At 35.6% G+C, this 20,112-nt stretch overlaps 1 protein-coding gene across 1 annotated transcript in view; it reads left to right on the top strand.

Annotated features, from left to right (window-relative positions):
- The window catches only part of LOC122017836 (probable inactive ATP-dependent zinc metalloprotease FTSHI 4, chloroplastic), a 51,990-nt gene extending 31,878 nt beyond the window's left edge, over nt 1–20,112 (top strand). The window contains exons 12-17 of the mRNA XM_042575542.1: nt 2,111–2,274; nt 2,380–2,485; nt 2,690–2,766; nt 18,790–18,933; nt 19,023–19,190; nt 19,836–20,112. Of these exons, the coding sequence (XP_042431476.1) occupies nt 2,111–2,274; nt 2,380–2,485; nt 2,690–2,766; nt 18,790–18,933; nt 19,023–19,166 (635 nt within the window). The 3' untranslated portion in view covers nt 19,167–19,190; nt 19,836–20,112. The remainder of the gene's footprint in view (nt 1–2,110; nt 2,275–2,379; nt 2,486–2,689; nt 2,767–18,789; nt 18,934–19,022; nt 19,191–19,835) is intronic.

Genomic DNA, 20,112 nt, shown 5'->3' with positions numbered 1-20,112 from the left:
AAACACGTGAGGGAGTAAATGCTAAACTAGAATCTTAGAGGGAAACACAGGGAAAAGTTTTAAGCTTAGTAGATTAAAGACAGAATATATAGAATTTAAGTTTAGCAATATTAAAAGTAATGAAATAATTGTTAAGATAGGAGAGGACGAGTTGTCCGAAACCGAGAGATTTAAATATTTAGGATCATGTTTGCAAAACGATGGAGGGATTGAGAGAGATGTCTTACATAGAATACAAGCAGGATGGGTGAAATGGAGGGAAACGTCGAGTGTTTTATGTGATCGTAAAGTACTTCTTAAACTTAAAGGTAAGTTCTATAAAATCGCAGTTAGACCTGCTATGTTATATGGAGCTAAATGTTGGGCTATGACTCGAGCACATGAGCTCGAGCACATGAGCAGAAGATGAGAGTTGCAAAGATGAGGATGTTAAGGTAGATGTATGGACATACGAGGATGGACAAAATAAGAAATGAGAGCATTAGAGAGAAAGTCGGAGTTGCATCTATTGAGGAGCAACTCCGAGAGACACGTTTAAGATGGTACGGATACGTACTTAGATGACCAATAAATGCTTCAGTTAGACGATGTGAAACTATGATAAACATGCATATCAAACGAGGAAGAGGAAGATCAAAAAAGACTTGGTTAGTAAGAATAAAACAAGATAAAATTTATTTAAATATAGATGATGATATAATAGGAGATAGAGCTCAATGGCGTAAAAGGATTCATACAGCCGACCCCACCTAGTGGAAAAATGTTTGGTTGTTGGTTGTTGTTGTATGTATAGGCTTGTAAACAATATTAAATGGACAATCTCATGCTCAAAGGGGTCATGATCTCATAAACTAGAAGTTATAAACAAACTTGTGATTAAGCCTGTTTCTAAGCATATTAACTATCCTCTATGGACAAACCTGTTTGTAAGGCATACAAGTACTTTGTTCATGAGCTTGTAAAGTACCCACCTCAGTTGTAAGCTTATGCATAAGCTTATTATTTTTTTTAACCCAGTTTGCTTTGCTTACAGCTTTAGTAAAACTCAGTTTTGCCACTTCACCAAGAATATTACTTGTCTCTAGTGTGCTTCATGTCCAGTGAAATGATTCATCAAATGATGTAGCATCTTCAGACTGAGTTCTAAAAAGTGCTCAGAAATACAAAATTTTAAACCCAATCTGTGATGTTAACTTGAAAGTTTGGAAAAAGCAATCTATGAACATAAGTAAATTTAGTGCTCAAATGAACCAAGCTGCTTGCAACTTTTAAGTGTTTCAGAGCCTGGCATGTCAAAAGCTGATCATTTGAGCTTACCTGGATATCTCAGTGAACCAATTCTGAGCTTTAGGTTTAGGCTTAGTATCTAAATGAGCCAAGCTGTACAAGACAAACCCCCCAACCTTGTAAGTTTGCGGACAATATCGTTTTGTGTTAATCAACAAACTCAAGGTTTATTTTATACTTGTGATCAGCTGAAAAATTCGTGATAAAGTGTGTCATAATCTCATGGACAAGTTGTAAACAACTTATGATCAAGCTTCTTCAGAGCTCATTAACAACCTCCTATGAACAAACTTGTTTTTAAGCTCATGAATAATACCATGGTTAAGCACACAAGTACTTCAAGCTCATTAACAATTTTCAATCAACAAACTGGTTTGTAAGTTCATGAGGGATGTCATGGTTAAGCACACAAGTACTTCATTTATGAGCTTGTAGTCATGCCAATTATACGCTCATGCATTGGCCTATTTGTGAACCAAGCTTGGTTTGTTTAGAGTTTTAGTAAAAACTCAGCTTATACCACTTCACCAAGAATGTTAGTGTGCTTCATGTCCAGTAAAATGGTTCGTGGAAATTGGAACTTCTGCAAACTGCGTCTTAAGTACTCAGAAATACTTCAAATTGAAAATTCAATCTGTTTCTTATAATTTATACTCTTTGCGCATCTTTTATAAATGTCTAAACATAGTAGTACATTGTAGCTTTTATGTTGTAGGAAGATTTTTTTTCTCTCTACTGTTTTCTTCTTGTACTAATTAATTAATTTTATTCTCAATGAATAAAACTTCTAATGTGTTTTTTTCTTGATATGTTACAACTGTAGCTAGAGTCATTGAAGAGGAGATGTTTGGGATTGATAATTTGTGTTGGATATCGGCGAAATCTATATCTGAAGCATCAACCCATGCACAACGCTTGATTCTCCAAACAGGGATGACAGCATTTGGCAAAGCATACTATAGGAATCAAAGTGATCTTGTGCCTAATGTGTGTACAGCAATTCAATGGCAAAATTCCCATTTGTCCAAAACTATGTTGACCCAATCACCTATCTTTTCTAATAAATGAAGAAAAGCATTTTCTTGACTGCAGCTTGCAGCGAAGTTAGAGGCTCTCAGGGATGAGTACATGCGTTTTGCATTCGAGCAGTGCTTGTCTGTTCTGAAAGAATATCGTTCAGCAGTAGAGACAATTACAGGTATTTAGATTAACTTCTTCCTTCTAAATATTCTGGATAAATAATTTCTTGATAGGCTATTTGTATCAACTAGACACAAAAACCCAGCAAACAGGCCAACGCTATGTAAGATTAAATTTTATTATGTTAAAGGCTGAAACTGTATCAATACTGTTAAATCCTATGTAGTCTGGGACTGAAGTATTTATTATTTTATTATGTTAGATGTTTTGCTTGAGAAAGATCAAATTAATTCTATGGAGATCTGGGACATCTATGAAAAAGCACCACGAATTCCTCAAGTACGTATATTGTCTGCAGTTGCTTCGTTGCATGATGCTTTTCTGATAATTCTGGAAGACTGCTCTTGCGCAAATGAAAAACAGAATATTTATGATGTCTATTGCTTGAATTTTACCTTTTACTTGTTAACTTCACACGCTTTACTTTCTAGTTGAATATTATGTTCACTAATATACATTTGTTCATGGATGATTGTTGCCATTATTATCAAATTTGGATCCTCTAGTTAGAGAATCCATGTATTGGTTAACATTGGATTGGTTTGATCAGTGAAACCTCAACTGGCTGAAAAAGTAAAAAATGTGAAAAAATAAATAAAATTATTTTTATATGAGATTATATATTCAATTATTAATAATACAATCGACAAACAGTGTGATACTTATAATATAAAATTAATAAATAATGAAAATAGATTTTACCCAAATATATTGAAATAATATCTTTTGTATAGAGTATGTAATAACACTAAATTATTTATTTATTTTTTAATTTGTTATTATTGGGTCTAATTAGGTCTTAACTAGATTTCATCTCCTTTTAGTTGAAAGAAAGACACTTTTAGGTTGTGATCTAGAGATTATTGTGTTCCCTCTCGATCCATATTAACCTTGCTTGATTAATAGTGAGTGTGAGAAAGATGAGTGACACATCAATTGTAACAAGTGATAGTAATGTTTAACTACTGATTCTTGATCTCTTAGTGAATCCCGAGCACAATGCTATGAAGATAACAAAGACTATTATCTTCATGTACATGTTCTTTAAAAATCAAGATTAGATTGATGGGAAAGCTAGATCAGTCCTTTTTTCCCCTTAAAGTTATCTCAATTTGACCAATTTTCAGTTGATTCCATCAAAATTTCTAATATAATCTAATTAATTTATAGCTAATTTCTTAATTTTTTTCTTTTTATTTTTTTAAACTGCTCAATCTTTGTGATATGTTGATTTGTGGGCGATTCATATTGGTATTTGATTGATTTTGCCAACTATGATTGTTACAAATCTAGGGGCTGGAACTGTGAATCTGGCTATGTCTAAACGTTGATTCTGTGTAGTTGCATCCCATAATTTTTAATCTCATTTTATCCCTCCTGATACAAGCATGACAAATCAACACTGAAGTAGCACTAGAACATAGCTCTGTCAAAACCATGGTAGAAGGAAACAAGAGGCAGTGACGGTACTAGGGGAATTTCAAGGAAGCTCTCACAATCTATGGGAAAGGCAGGTGAATGGCTTACAGTAAGTGGGAATACCAGAATAAACAAGTTGAACCATTCTTGTTTGTCTAGGAAAAACATCAAAGAAAGCATTTGGTGTATGAAACAAAATTGAGACCTGACGTTGACTGGTAAAACATCAGATGGATGAAATAGGTAAGATTTTCTCTTCTAGTTATGAATGATCAGAAACAGGGGTTCTACATCCCGTAAATGGTAGCATCTCAAGGAATAGATACCACAAATATTATATGTCATCAAAGAAAGCATTTGGTGTATGAAACAAAATTGAGACCTGACGTTGACTGGTAAAACATCAGATGGATGAAATAGGTAAGATTTTCTCTTCTAGTTATGAATGATCAGAAACAGGGGTTCTGCATCCCGTAAATGATAGCATCTCAAGGAATAGATACCACAAATATTATATGTCCACGGATGATGATAAGTAGCATTTATTTGCCTCTGTTGCATGAATAGTTTATGTTCGACCTTTACCACTTTGTTGCCATAGGTTGGCATCAGAACAAATCCATTTTGCTGAAACTATTATTACAAACTTTGATGACTATTTGATAGAATGGATCATGGCAGCTATACGATGAACTGTCTAAAATATCAGTACCTTTTTGAGGTTGTGCATCTCACAACTCGCAAGTGCAGAAAAGTGTCCTGATTAGTGATTGAAACCAGATGTAAAACTAGTTTTTGAATTTTAATTGGTTATGGACCTTGACATCTTTGATGGACTTTCTAAAATGTACTTACCTTTTTCAAGTTGTGCAGCTCATTAGTGATAAAACTTTAAAGCAAGAAATATTATTAACAAGACAGGCATATGATATGGTCCTATGCTACTGGCTACGATAAGTAATGCTGATTGAGAAGAGAAAACACATCTCATATAAAAATGGAGAAAAAATTGGGCTAAAGGTCACTTGTCAGGACCGAGGTTAGACTTCCATGTACCAGGAGCTACTCCACTTATTGATCCACTTATTGACAGCATAATAAAAGGTAGCCAATAATTATAATGACAATGAATGTCTCAAAGTAAATAGGAATTGTTCAACAAACATATGCATTTATTCCTTTTGTTAAAAGGAAGAGGGGCAACCCGATGCACGAAGCTCCCGCTATGCAGGGTCCCGGGGAAGAATCCATTGTACGCAGCCTTACCCTGCTTTTTGTAAGAGGTTGTTTCCGGGATTCACACCCTTGACCTTTTGGTCACAAAGCAACAACTTTACTATTGTTGCGTCAAGACTCCCCTTCTTTTGTTAAAAGGAAGTACAACAATAATGTACATTATCAAAATGCTAAATGAGATGATTGAAATAAAACATTGAAAGCAAAATGTGACATTTTTCAATCTATAAATCTCTTAACAATTCTATACACTAGATGAAATCAACTAAGATATCAAAATCTTAAGACAGCCAAGAGATGAAAAAATAGGACTATATGTCCTATTGATTCTTTATTTCTTGATAGAGCAAATGTACCAGAGAGATTCTATAAATACAAGGTAAACAAGAGAAAAGTAAATGAAGTACATATTTCCAAGATGACATTAAAGGAAGCTAGGGAGGTCCAAAGGATATCAAAGGGAAATGGGTAAGCATGCTTGCAATTAATATTTTATGCCCAACTTGTCACGTAGCTCTTCAAAGTTATTGCATGGGAGAGCCTATGTTGCATGGATACGGATACGGGTATCGTATTGGATATGACATGGATACGATGATACGAAAAATTTTAAAAATATAAGACACGATACGGCTAGGATACAACGATTATTAAAAAATAAAAAATATTATATATATATATGTATCGTATTAAAAATTAAAAATCCTAGAATAGATAACCATGTTCATATTACATTAACCATAATATCCATTACAAACAAAAAGTAAACATAACAAAATGCAACACACCAAATACATCTTAAATAAACAAGTAAAAAAAATCAAACATCCATATCGGTCTCATCGCCAACACTGCCTTCGTCAGTAAATAAGACCGACTCCAATTCAGGTTCATCAAGAGATAAATTGGCAATTTCAAGGATACCAGCACCCTTCATGTCCATGGAATCAAATCCATCTGCTCCAATATCCCACATCTTACTTTCTCCTTCATTATAATGTGGACTCCTCCTAGATAAAAGACGAAGATTATAGTGAACATATACCAAATCTTCCGCTCTTTGTGGTGTTATCTTGTTCCTCTTCAATGAGTGTATGAAATTGTAGGTGCTCCAATTTCTCTCACAACAAGAAGAAGATGGGTGCCCAAGTAGCTTTAAAGCTAAACTTTGAAGAGTTGGTGTAGAAGCACCATGGATAACCCACCAGTTAATTGGAGACATCAAACCTCGATCACGCATTGAATCATTATCAGAAAAATCATCAATGACAGTTGAAAAAGAAGCAAAGTCCTCATTAACACTTCTTCGTTCGGATGAGTTGGAGTAATATCTTTCAATGCACTTTTTCCTTTCCCTTGAAACTTCGATGTCCCTACGAGGAGGAAGACGATTGGGAGATTCTTGGAGCCACTTATGACTATAATACCTACATAAAAAGATTGATAGTTTGACATCATTCATGAACTAATATTTCTAATTTGCTAAAACTTTGAAAGTTAAAATTTTTTACAGATTTACCTTGGATTCAAAGAATGCGCCAAACAATGAAGAAGTGTATTTCTTTTATTCCATCATTCCACTAGAATATTATGAACAACCTCATAAAACTTTGAATCTCCACTATGAGGCCCCTTTGAGATAGCAACTCTCATTTTTTCTATCATTTCATCCCACCACTCATAAACTAAATGAAGACAAGGTTGATCAGTGTTCGCTTTCCTTAGCCTCTCATAAATTGGACTTGTGAAAGCAAGTATATAATCAATTTTTTCCCAAAATTGATCATCCAATATCTTGTACTTCACTACTCTGGCCTTCACTCATCATCCTCCTTGTACAAATCCCATCTTTCACTAATCATCATGTTTTCAAGACATTTCTTGATTTGTCTGAACCTTTTAAGCATAATGATCGTGGAAGCAAATCGAGTATCTGCAAGTGATAGCATCTTCAAGTTTGAGTTATCGTTGAACATGGATAATCTCATATTGTGATTTATGATAAAATTCTTGATCATTGAAGCATCATTTGCTACTTCTGCTATCCACTTGCACTCATCAAAGACTTCTTTGTTTTGTAGAGAGTCAGTCGGTGCACAAATATTCTTCAAAGCAAGATTCAATGTGTGCACAACGCAAGGAGTCTAAACTATGTGTGGGTATTTTGCCTCAACGAGTAGCCCTTTGCAAATAGGAGCATTATCGGTGACCACTTGGACAACATTCTGATGTCCCACTTCATTTATGACATTAATGAGCAACTTAGAGATGAAAGTTTTATCCTTATACTCACCTTCACAATTTATCGCCTTCAAAAACATAGGACCACTTTCACACACGGCCATGATATTAATTAGCGGTCTTCTTTGCACATCCGACCACCCATCACTACAAATACTTAACTCCCTTTTGTTTCCAAGCAGCTTTTGTTGGCTCTAAAAGCTTTCCAATATGACCTTTTTCTTTTTGAAGAAGTGAAGTTCTCAATAAATTGTATCCAGGTGGAAGATAACCTGGAATTGTTCGTTGAGTAGCCAAACTGAAAGCACGAATATAATGAGGATTCCTAACAATATTGAAAGATAATCCCCCAAGTGTAAAACAACCTTGCAATTTCAGAGTGGAGCTCATCTCTGGCATTCAAGTTAAAAGATTTTTTAAGCAGGCCAAGTGGTCCTTTCCTCTTTGTTGGATCATCATTTTGCAAAATACCACTAGAACAAAATGAGGATTTTGAAGCCATATTTGATGATGTAGATGACGAAGGCAGCGGAACTCTTTCTGTTTAGAATTCTTCTTTCTCAATTTCGCATCATCAATAAGTTGTTGCATACGTTTCATTTGATCCATTGTAACAGCCGTATAACCTGCAATTCCAGCACCTTTTTGTTTTAACAGGTGTGCTTTTACCCTTGAATATGATCCTTTGCACACTTTACTACATATATTGCATGACCAAGTGACATTTCCTCCTCCAACTGCCTTTTCCACCTTGGTTACAAATTTCCACAAAGGAGAATAATCAACATCCTCCTGTGCACTCTCATTTTGAAAACTTTCCATGGCAAATAGGATGAAAATAACAATTAAGAAGCAACGGAGGGGAGCCTATTGTTAAACTTACCATAAAATTACCAAAAGCAAAAACAAATTTGTGATCTCAGAAGAAAAAATAAAAAAGTAAACTTGCCAGAAAGAGGGCAGCGATGGCGGGTTGTTGCGAGTAGCGACAGGCTTCTGGGAGCAGTGCCAGGCTACTGCTGGCTTTTGCGAGCGGTGGCGGGTTGCTGTTGAGCAGGCGACGTCGGGCTTCTGTTGAGCAGCGAGCGCAGGCGACGCCGGGTTTCTACGAGCAGCGGCGGGCTGTTGCTGGCTTCTGCGAGCAGCGGCATGCGACGAAGAGAGGCGGAGAGCGTAGGCGAGCGCTGACGAATAGCGGAGAGCGTAGGCGAGCGCTGCCGAGCAATGATGCAGGAGATGGTCGCGATGAAAAAAATTAATCAGGAGCGGGAGAGAAATTTAGGGTTTTTTTTCATTTGAATAAGTAGTCCTCGTAATTTTATTATTTTTCAATTATACCCTCGAAATTTTTAATTTTTTTGCAATTGTGCCCAAACGTGTCCAGAAATGTGTCTCATCCGTGTCCTAGCCGTGTCTAACTGGTCAAACTTGTAAAAAGTCAACGACACGATTTTTGACCGTGTCCAACACGCGTATTTATGTGTCCGTGTCCGTGTCGTGTCCGTGTCCGACACTTCCAAAAAAATATTTTTAGGAGTGTCCGTGCTACACTGGGGAGAGCCTTTGTGAGAATGTCAACTTTTGGATGTCGAGAGAAAATGTATGAGTTCCATGTTTCCATTCATCACATTCTTTGAAATGAAATGTCGGTCAATTTCAATGTCCTTAGTTCTATCGTTTATCGCACCGCAGTTTAATTGTCGTCTCTGTGGAAACTTTGAGATCATTCATAATTCTTTGGATTCATATTCCTTCATAGATTTCAAGAGCAAGAGCCATGTATTCAGCTTGAGTACTGCTTCTAGCCATTACGGACGACTTTTTGCTTCTCCAAGTTATCAAATTTCCCATTACATACGTGCAGTAGCCAGAGGTTGATTGTCTATCATTAACGTTTCCGACCCCATCAGTGTAAACATGTATGTTTGTGTCTTCAGTTTTTCGGAATAGTAGTCGTTTGCCCAAAGTGCTTTTAAGATATTTAAGAATCTTATAAATGACTTTCATGTGTTCTTTTGTGGGATTATTCATGAATTGACTTACCACACTTATAGAAAATTCGATATTGGGTCGAGTGTGTGATAGGCAAGTCGTTGGTATCTCCCTGTCTGTTGGTGCCTGGTCTTTTTTAGAACCAATTTTATTGATCCATCTGTTGGGGTATCCACTCGTTTACATCCAAGCATTCTAGTTTCCTTTAGTAGATCCATAATGTATTTTCGTTGTGGAAAAAAAATACCTTGTCTCGATCTTGCATTCCATTCCTATGAAGAATTTTGGATCTCCAAGATCTTTGCTTTGAAATTCTCTTGTGAGGAGCTCCTTCAGTAGAGCTATTTCTTTCTCGTCGCCTCCTGTGACAATGATGTCGTCGACATAAACAATAAGAACGGAGATTTTATTGATGGTCGAGATTTTTACAAAGAGTATGGCTCGCTTGACACTATTTATACCCGTGTTTGGTTACAAATGTAGCAAACTTGTTAAATCATGCTCTAGGGGATTGATTAAGGCCATACAAGATTTGTGTAATCTGCATACTTTGTTAGGGTATGGTCTGATTCCATATGGAATTCGCATATAGACTTCTTCATCCAAGTCTTCATTTAGAAAGATATTTTTAACGTCCAATTGGTGGAGTTGCCAGTTGATTGCGGCTAGGGAGGATCTTGATTATGTTAAAGTTTAGCAATTTGAGCGAATGTCTCTTGATAATCTATGCCAAAAGACTTTGAGTAACCCTTTGTGATCAGTTGTGCCTTCAATCTTTCAACTATTCTGTCCGCCTTGTGTTTGACTTTGAGTTTACACTTTCACCCAATTGTCTTTTGCCTTTTTGGTAGTTCGCATATGGACCAAGTGCTATTTTTCTGCAGTGCTCTTATTTCTTCATTTGTTGCTTGTTGCCATTTTGTCTTATTTAGAGCTTCATTAATGTTGGATGGGACCTTAATGTTGTTGGAGGCGGTTATACATGCTTGATATTTTGAGGATAGCCTTTCATAAGAGATGTAATTGGAAATGTGGTGCATTGTTCATGATTTGCCCCTTTTCCTTAAAGCAATTGGTATCTCCAGATCTACTGTGGGTAAATTAGATTCATGGTTTATGGTCGTACCTGTGTCATTAGGATCTGAATCTAATTCCAACTTTCGGATTGGTGTTGAGCGTGTTTTTCGTTTAGTATATACACGAACTTCTTCTAGTGGATTAGATTCGGTAGGGGCTATGTTTATGTCACGAGTAGGCTCAAGCATAGTATTTGTGTCAGCAGTAGGCTCAGGAACAATATTTGTTGCATGGATTATTTTAGGCTCTTTGGGATGATATTCTCTCAAGTTGTTTCGGACTTGGGGTAGTATGGTTGATTTTCAAAGAATGTGACATCCATGGAGATGTAGGTTTTCTTAGTGGTAGGTGAGTAGCATTTGTATCCCTTTCGAAGGGATGAATATCCAAGAAAATGCATTTGGTGGAGCGAGGGTCAAGTTTGCCCCAATGATATTTGTGGATGTGGATAAAGGATGTGGACCAAAAGATTTTGGTGTGTGGGAGTGACTGAAGAATTTTGGTGTGGGAAAGATTGGAGAAGACGTTGAAATGAGTTTTGGAAGTTGATGATGCTTGATGGCATACAGTTGATGAGGTATGTGGTAGTCCGATGACATCGCCCTAGAAGTTTTTGGGTGCGTTACAACAACAACAATCAAGTCTTTTCCCATTAGGTGGGGTCGGCAAAAAGGGCAACCCGGTGCACAAAGCTCCCGCTATGCGGGGTCTCGGAAAAAGATCCATTGTACGCAACCTTACCTAATTTTTGGGTGCGTTAAAGGAAAAATTAGAGAATGAGTTACTTCCAGAAGTTTGTTTTTATGTTTGACAACTCCATTTTGTTGTGGAGTGTCGACGCAAGAACTAAGATGAATGATACCTTTGGAGTTAAAAAAACATTCCTAGGTTTGAGGTGAAGTACTCTTTTGCATTGTTGTTTTTTTAATGAAAAGGTAAATATATATCATCAAATGGAGAAGACGTTGAACTGGGTTTTGGAAGTTGATGATGCTCGATGGTATACGGTTGATGAGGTGTTGTGGCAGTAGAGATGACATCGCCTTAGAAGATTTTGGGTGCGTTAAAGGAAAATATTAGAGAACGAGTTACTTCCCGAAGGTGTCTGTTTTTATGTTTGGCAATTTCATTTTGTTGTGGAGTGTTGATGCAAGAACTAAAATGAATGATACCTTTGGAGTTAAGAAACACTCCTAGGTGTGAGATGAAGTACTCATTTGCATTGTCATTTTTTTTTATGAAAAGATAAATATATATCATCAAACATGCACAGATATACAAAAATGATCATGGAGCCCCTTATATCATGTTTGACGAACTGTTAGATTTGGAAGGGGAACCGTGATTGCGTACATATGCTCACTCATGTACCATCTCTCATACTCTCTGCTATGCATGTTGGCAGTCTGCTCATCCTTAATATGAGATATCGAAGATGAGGTATCAATCAGCGCCGCCCATGATCTCTATCTATACTACTTGTGTCTCATCGTTATTGGCCAGCCTTGTGCCCTCCGTCCCAACTCCTCTATCACGAGTGTCTTCATATCCTTCATATCATGTGTCTCAATCATGTGTCCGGGAGTCGTAGATGTCTCCCCTAATCTCTGTTAACCTCCTCCCGTGTCATGGGTATGGGTCGCCTGATGTCTCAAAGTCCTATGATGTCACTTTTAGCATGTGACTAGCTGTTAACGGATTTGATATGTCTTTATCACGAGCCGTTTGCTGTGGACTGGATAGGCCTTTGTGATGGACCTATGCACCCTCATGGGCTTTTTGGCAAAGCCCCAATCATAAACGCATTGTCGATTTTAAGTACTTAGATAGATGTATGAAATTGTGTTTGGATTATGAAAGAATTTTTTGAATAGGGAACCGATGTCAAATTTTTCTTTCATTAGAAACAATCAGGTGAGTCGTGTATGATCATCAACAAAGGTTATGAATCATCAATTTCCCGTGAGAGTTTTGATTCGGGATGGACCTCAAACATCGCTATGAATGAGTGCAAAACGTGTGGATGGTTTATAGTGAATTTTTTGGGAAGGGGGCCATGTATGTTTAGAAAGTTGGCAAATCTCATATTGAAAGAGCATATTTTTCATTAAGGAATAGATTTGGAAACAACTTGACAAGATAAGCGAAATTTGGATGACTTAACTGCTAGTGCCATAACATGATTTCGGCTTGTTTCCTAAAAGTTAGATGACAACTAGATAGAGGTGGAATCTCGTGAATAATGTAGAGTCTTGAATACAGCTCCGCACTGTCAATCGTCTTCCCCATCCTATATCCTGGAATTCATAATGATGAGGGGAGAATTTAACACGACATTTTAAATCATGAGTTATTTACCGATGGATAATAAATTGCAATCTAGTGTGGGAGCATAAAAAATGTTTTTCAAATATATGTTAAATGTGATTTTAGTTGAACCAACACTGGCGATTTTAGCCATTGCTCTGTTAGCAACAGGGATATTTGACTTGTCTTGTCGTGACATAGTTATGGAATAAAGATATATCACCTGTCATATATTTTGATGCTCTTGAATCAATAATCCATTGCCTAAATGACTTGGTTTTATTTTAAAATATTGGGAAAATACCTGAATGAGCTTGTTGACCTTGTCCATGACAACACTAGAGGAAGCTGTGATTTTGCAGTAGAGGTCTGAGATAACTTTGGACATGACATCTGATTTCCACCTACTTTAGAATTAGGAGGGTTTCTTAATGGAAGGCAAGGATGAAAAATTTCTTCATGATGAACATCAATTGGTTCATCCTAATAGAGGGATTTGAAGCCCCATCGGATTGCAAAGGAAAATTCCTTAAGATAAAAAATAGACTGAAGAGCATACTAAAAAATTTAAGAGAAACGACAAGGTAACCAAACTTTTGATTAATTTGGTGCCTAATGATATTTTGTATAAATTAGGCAAATACAAGTTTGAGAGATGCTCAATATTCGAGATGAAAGATGAAAAAACCTCTATCTCAAGGATTGAGGGGAGGTTAGGCCATTGACACTAGAATGAGAAGAATCTTTGACATTCGGAGCCAATGAGGAGGAAGCTTATACCATCTCTATGAGCAGAGATAGCTTAATTCATGAAGGTGAAACAAGTGTAATTTTTAGACATAAAAATTATATAATATGCTATGAGTGTAGGGAGTAGGGACATTATAAGAGCAATTGTCCAAAATTAACAAAGAAAAGGCTTTAGTAACGCCCAAGGCAAAGGAGAAGTCAAAGGAAGTTAAATTCTTGATAAAAAGAGCAAGGGGCATATAGTATGCTTCTTGTGTAAACAATGAGGACATTATTGGAATCATTGTCCGAGAGGGAGGAATTCAACTAAGGACAAAGGAGGAAGCTCAAACATAGGGAGAACTTCTAAAGTCAAATCTAAGGTATCATTTCATAATGTAATTCCATTATGCCATGATAAAAAATATGCTAGAATAAGATTTTATGATTTTAGTGCTCATTATCGCAAAAATTAAAAATTTGATACACCTAATGACAATTCTAGATTTTATCATGCTGGAACTATGTTACCTAAGTATAGGAGGGTAGTGAGTGATCTAAGCAAAAATCCTAAGAAAGGTTAGATATATCTCAGAAAGAACTAGGTCCAACCAAGATATGAAAAATAAAAAATTAAGGAATTAGAGATGGAAAATCATATTTTGAGGTCAAGATTAAATAAATTGGAGAAGCCCCTTAGAAAAATGACAAATGAGGTTAAGGGGTCTAAAATAAAATCTAGGGTTAGGTAAGTAAGGATTATCTATCTAATGATGAGAAGAGCTTGGGATACAATCATACAAACCTAAATCTAAGGAAAGTACGCCCTCATACTATAGAGTTCTATATAATTATGAAACAAACTTTAGGTCTAAGAGTAAATTCAAGGTTGATAGGGAGATCATATCTAGTGTTAATTTTGATGAGACTAGCATGGCTAAGGCTTTTAAGAAGCCTAGAAAAGTCATTAAAAAGGTATATAAGGAAGTTAATCCTAGTGAGTACTTGGTACACCCAAGGAGCTTCAATAGATATTGGATTCCTAAGAGTGTGATCCCTTCACACTAGATGGGTATAAGGTGTGCTAAATTAGATTGAAAGAGTAGTTAACCCAATCATGGTAAAATTGATTTTTTAGGGTATTTTCAAGGTATAACAATAATGAAATTTCAAATCTTATCTTAGAGGACTTTAGTGTGCGTCAATAAAAATTGAGTTTTTAAGTCGATCAAAAATTGATACAGTAGGATAAAATCCAAAAGTGTGCCAAGTTTGAGATTTTTGGCGCATTTAAGGGAGTTGGTCCACTTATGTCAAATTTTGTACTTGACATAACATTAAATGATATTAAACGAAAGATTTATGTGTTCTTGCTATTTTATTTATTCTTGTTGATACCTATCATGTTTTTGTGTGTCATGAAAATTCGCATGTCATCTCATATATGCCTACTTGTGATCATCGTTTTTATGCTACTTACTTTTTGTTTTGAATGTTATCATGATGCTTAATTCGATGTCATGTCATACATGCATCATTGATATGTCATGTTATGCATGTATCATTCGGAGCATGTTACATTTCTTTTGAAAGATATGCATTTAATATGTGCCATGCTCATTCACATGCAAAAATTTAAATTTCTTGTAATTAAGGATAAATGACATTGTTTGACATTCTAGATAGGATGATCAAATTAGTAATGTCTATATATAAATGCATAATCTCATAAACTAAGAAGAATCATTTTACATCTCATAAAAATCATAAGATGACTTGTGTATATTGAGACACATTAAATATAAGTGAGATGTTAGAATGATGAGCTAAGTTTAAGGTGTTGACTCGATGCAACTAGATGAGCTAAGTATTAGTAAATGGTATGAACTTTGTGTTGACTAATCATTAAGAAAACTAATATATAAGTTATATGCATTTAACTCATAGATCTTGGATAGAAATTGATTTTCAAAAATATTTTAAAGTCATTTTGGAAAACCTTGCTAAACTATTTGTTGATACAAATCACCATTGATAGTGTTTATACAAAGTTAGAGTGAAACGCTGAAGATTTTAATAATTTTTAATTCTGTGTCATTTTTTGAAAATGATGGGTGTTTTCTTAGACAATAATTTTCCCTGATAATATATGATATAAGTAATATTTGTATGAGTTTCCATAATTTTTCAAAATTTTGAATTTTGGATAGAAAATTATTAGAGAACTGTCAACTCTCTGAGAAATAGTAGTCAATTGTTAAGGTTATAAATCCATTACTGGACAATATCAGTCAACTATTAGTAATGATTTTAATTGAATCTGGTTGTTTCTGTTATCCTTGTTCATTTCGAGATATCTCAACTACTTTAGCCCTTTACATGCTTAGATAAACATTCAAAGAGAAATTTCTTAGTGAAAATAAGGAGATGATAAAAAAAGAGGAGAACAAGGAATTGAGGGGGTGTTAAGATGCTGAGGTCGTTAATTGAGATGCTTTCAGTAGACTATTAAGTAGATTGAAATATGGTTGTTTTAGTCATTTAAGATTACTCCTAGGTATTTTAGTTATCCCTAACCCTCTAACATGTTTGTATAATCATTCAAAGGGAAATTTTCTTAGTGAAAATGAAAAGGGGTGTCAAAAGGAGGAGAACAAGGAATTAAGGGGAGGTTAAAATTGAAGGTTGAATTTTTAACCTCATTATATAGAATTTGGAACTTCCGAAAGGTTCAAGGACACCAAAATATTATTGGTGCAATGATTAAACTAAATTATACTTTGAGGGGAGGTCTATCTTGAAGGCATGAGAAATAATTTAGAAAGAGAAAGTAGATTTCCTTAAAGGGAGAGACTTCTCAGATTACGGAATGAAGTTATAATCTTGAAGTTAGTATGCTCAAGGTTGAGCTTTGGAGAAAAATGAAAGGTAAGAAACCTCTATTGAGATGTTGGCATGAAAGAGGAGAAGAGAATTAGAAGAGATTTTTTGATGTCCGCCAAAGGAGAATGAAGTTTCCAAATTCACATATATCAATAAAAGGAAACAAATCCTTCTATAATATTGAGAATTTAAGGGGGCATCATATATCAGTGCAAATCAAATAAAAAGGACAAGAACTTCTATTATTGCTTTTTGGAAAGGAACCCCTTTTATGTTTGATAAATTTACATACCACACAAGTCACAATGAAAATCTTCAAACCTTAACCCTATTAAATAAGAGAACATTGTCTTTAAAATAATAAATGAAGGATGACCAAGACGGAAATGTTTACGCCAAATGAGATCATTATTTGGAATAGAAAAATAAAACTCTGAGAAAACATGTTTGACAGTAGATAAGTATGTGGCTGACACATTGAGATAGTAGAAGCCACCCTTTTTATAGAAGTATAATTTTCTTCTGTGAAATCTGATCCTGAAATACACAATGAGAGGGATCAAAGAAGACATTATAATTCATATCACGGGTTAGTTTGTGAATAGACAGAAGACTAGTGGATAATTTCGGAATATGAAGTACATCTTTTAATAAGGACTCAACTGAATGCGGCCAACACACCATGGTAACAAAACCATCAACAATAATGATGTTTCTATTGTTAGGACAAGGTGAATATGTTGTAAAATGGACTTGGGAAGGTGTCATGTGATCTGTAGCTCTGAGTCAATACCCAAGCATCTTGTATAAATTGATCTAAGGCATGTAATCCATGAGAAAGTGACTTATTGGAGAATGCTAATGAACAGGAGCCAGTGGGCTACTCCAATGACCTCAATAAACTTCAAAGTTTCTCAATCTTAGCTTGATTAAAGTAACCTAGAGTATTCTCTCTAGGAGGCAAGGATATTGGGTCGAGTTTTGTGGGATAACTTTTATGGAGGAAACTTGATGAGCTCGCAGTAGAATGTTTTGATCACCTCGCCGACCCTATTCTCGGCTCGAAATAGTTGGATTTCCATGCAATTTCCAGCAATGATCCTTGACATGTTTTGGCTTTTTATAGTAAGTGCACCAAAGATTATCTCGAGGGTTGCTTTGGGATGTCTCCTTAGTTTTGCTTCGGTTGGTATTCTCTTGCGCAACCATGACAGATCCTTCGGTTGGGATGTCTTCCTTTCTCCAATATTTATCCGCTATTGATCAATGAGATCATGTTGTTTGATTCCTCTACCATAAATTGCAAGTTAGTAGGGTAGAAGGCAAACTCTGTTTCGCCATTCATTGGTGTAATAGGTAAGAGGGCAGAATCAGCTCTTCTGTTTTTGGACTCTCAGAGATTTTGGCAACTTGCCCATGCCTTGCAGGTGGCATGAGTGTGGCACATTGTTACAAGCACAACAAGAAGGGGGGACTACTTGGGAATAGAAAGGGAAGGGGGCTGTGTTTCACAGGATAGGAGGGAAATAAATATTGATATCTATAATTTCCTATTCAATCAAATTGATCTGGTACAATTTGCTTGAAGTCACCAGTTCACTCGTTACTATCAATTTGTCTCTAATTCTAACTCCGTTAACCCATATTTCACTCATTTTGAATTGACATCATGTACACAAGGTTACTCCCTTAATTTGCTCAACATGCCATAAGTTAGCCTCAAATTAACATTTTAGATTTCTATACCTAAAAAAAGGACAGTCCGGTGCATGAAGCTTCCGCCAATGCGGTCAAGGGTCTATTGTACACAACCTTATCTTTTTTTGCAAGAGTTTGTTTATGAGACTTGAGCACGTGACCTCTAGGTCATATGACAGGAACTTTACCATTGTGTCAATAACTTTATCATTGTGCTAAGACTCCTTTTGTTAGATTTTGATACCTAGTTTAATTTAACTAAAAACCATGATATGGTAGAGCAAATAACATGAATTGGCTAATGAAATAGGTAAGAGTAATCATAGAACTGCAGGGTTCATAATAGCTTAATTTCTTTTATGGTTTATTGGTAGGTATTAAAATATAACTTGATTTGAGAATAATATTTATCCATGGAAATAGTTGATAAATAGCCATAACCATGCATTAGATTGATCAATTGAGAATCAACTGACTAGCATTAGATCATTAATGATGTTAGGAAATTTAAAGAAAACACAAGAAAGATTAGGGCCACAGGAAATTAGGTTAGAATTGAACATGGATTTGGCAATCTACTCAAAATTGGTGAATCACTTACGAAACAATAATCTTGGTATTAGTTTATGGCTATATGTTTTCATGTTTGCAGTAATCACATCTTACCCTTGGGTGTTTTGTTGCTTCTTTTCAAGTACTTTGCCTATTTATGTTGCGCAGCCTCCGGTACGACCAGTTGATGAGTACGGAGCACTTATTTATGCTGGAAGATGGGGAACCCATGGCGTCTCTCTTCCTGGGAGGGTTACATTTGCACCAGGAAATGTTGGATTTTCAACATTTGGTGCACCGAGGCCGTCAGAGGTAATTTAGTTGTGCATATTGAGGGTGTATATTAAAAGTAACACTTGATGCAATGATGCTAAAATTAATTATTTTTCATGCCACTCCAGACACAAATCATCAGTGATCAAACTTGGAAGTTGATAGATGGTATCTGGGATGACAAAATCAAGGAGATCAAGGATGAAGTCTCTAGGCAGATTGAAGAAGACGCAGGACGACCACAACTTTTGATGGCTGACCACTTTCTTTAAGAATTAAATATTAAGGATATAGAGGTATCTAAAGAATGCCATATCATGGCACCTGTGCTTTGGACTAAGCTAATTCTCATCTTTTGAATAGGCTGGTAACTCTCTATTAGCTTAACTGCAAAAGTAAATATCATCGTCTTAAGCTTCTTATGTTATTCATAACTTGCATCACCAGTGTTAGCATCTGTTTATTTCAGGCAAAAGTTGACACTATTAGTTTATGTTATCAGTTATCAATTAGAATAGGCAAAGTAAATATAAGTCGATTATTTTATAGCATTTGGTGGTTTATCTGGGATGGACTGCACCCTAATTTCTATACTACTATGGAAAGATAGTAGTTGTATTTTCTGGGATTAAAACAGGAGAAATTTGTTTGATGTATGCTCGATGATAATTTTGTACCATTATTGCATACATGTATACATTTATTAATACATTTAACATGTGAACTACCAAAGACATTTTCTTTTTTGTTAAACGCTCATTCTAAATTCTGTATCTATTTGAAATTTGAATTTCTATCCTAACCAAATGGAACAACTGTGATGAAGTTTGATTTATCATGTTGCTTCCTTCTGCTGATTTTGGCAGTTGACTTTTAGATGCAAATGACCTTTATGAGAAGATACAAGGCCTTGGATTGAGTATAACTTCATTCTCTTGCAGGTAATCTACAATGCTTACAAATGAAAAAAGATTCACCCAAGTGATCATTTGCACAATTTCAGAGTTGCTAGAGTTTGCTTATATAGCATCTTCCAATGTGCAAGTGACTAGACAGTTGGAGAAAAAAATTTAGGTAGATATTTTTGTATTATATGTATGATGAATTGGGATGGAGCTCATTCCATCCCAACAAGTGGCACTTTTAATATACACCATGGACCTTTGTAATACCGGTAATGTGTGTGATTCATAAGCTTTGATTATCCCAGTTTCAATA

This window comes from Zingiber officinale, chromosome 8B, assembly GCF_018446385.1.
Source record: "Zingiber officinale cultivar Zhangliang chromosome 8B, Zo_v1.1, whole genome shotgun sequence".
Lineage (NCBI taxonomy): Eukaryota > Viridiplantae > Streptophyta > Magnoliopsida > Zingiberales > Zingiberaceae > Zingiber > Zingiber officinale.
The sequence above is the reverse complement of the archived record's forward strand: the minus strand, read 5'-3'. Positions and strand labels throughout refer to the sequence as shown.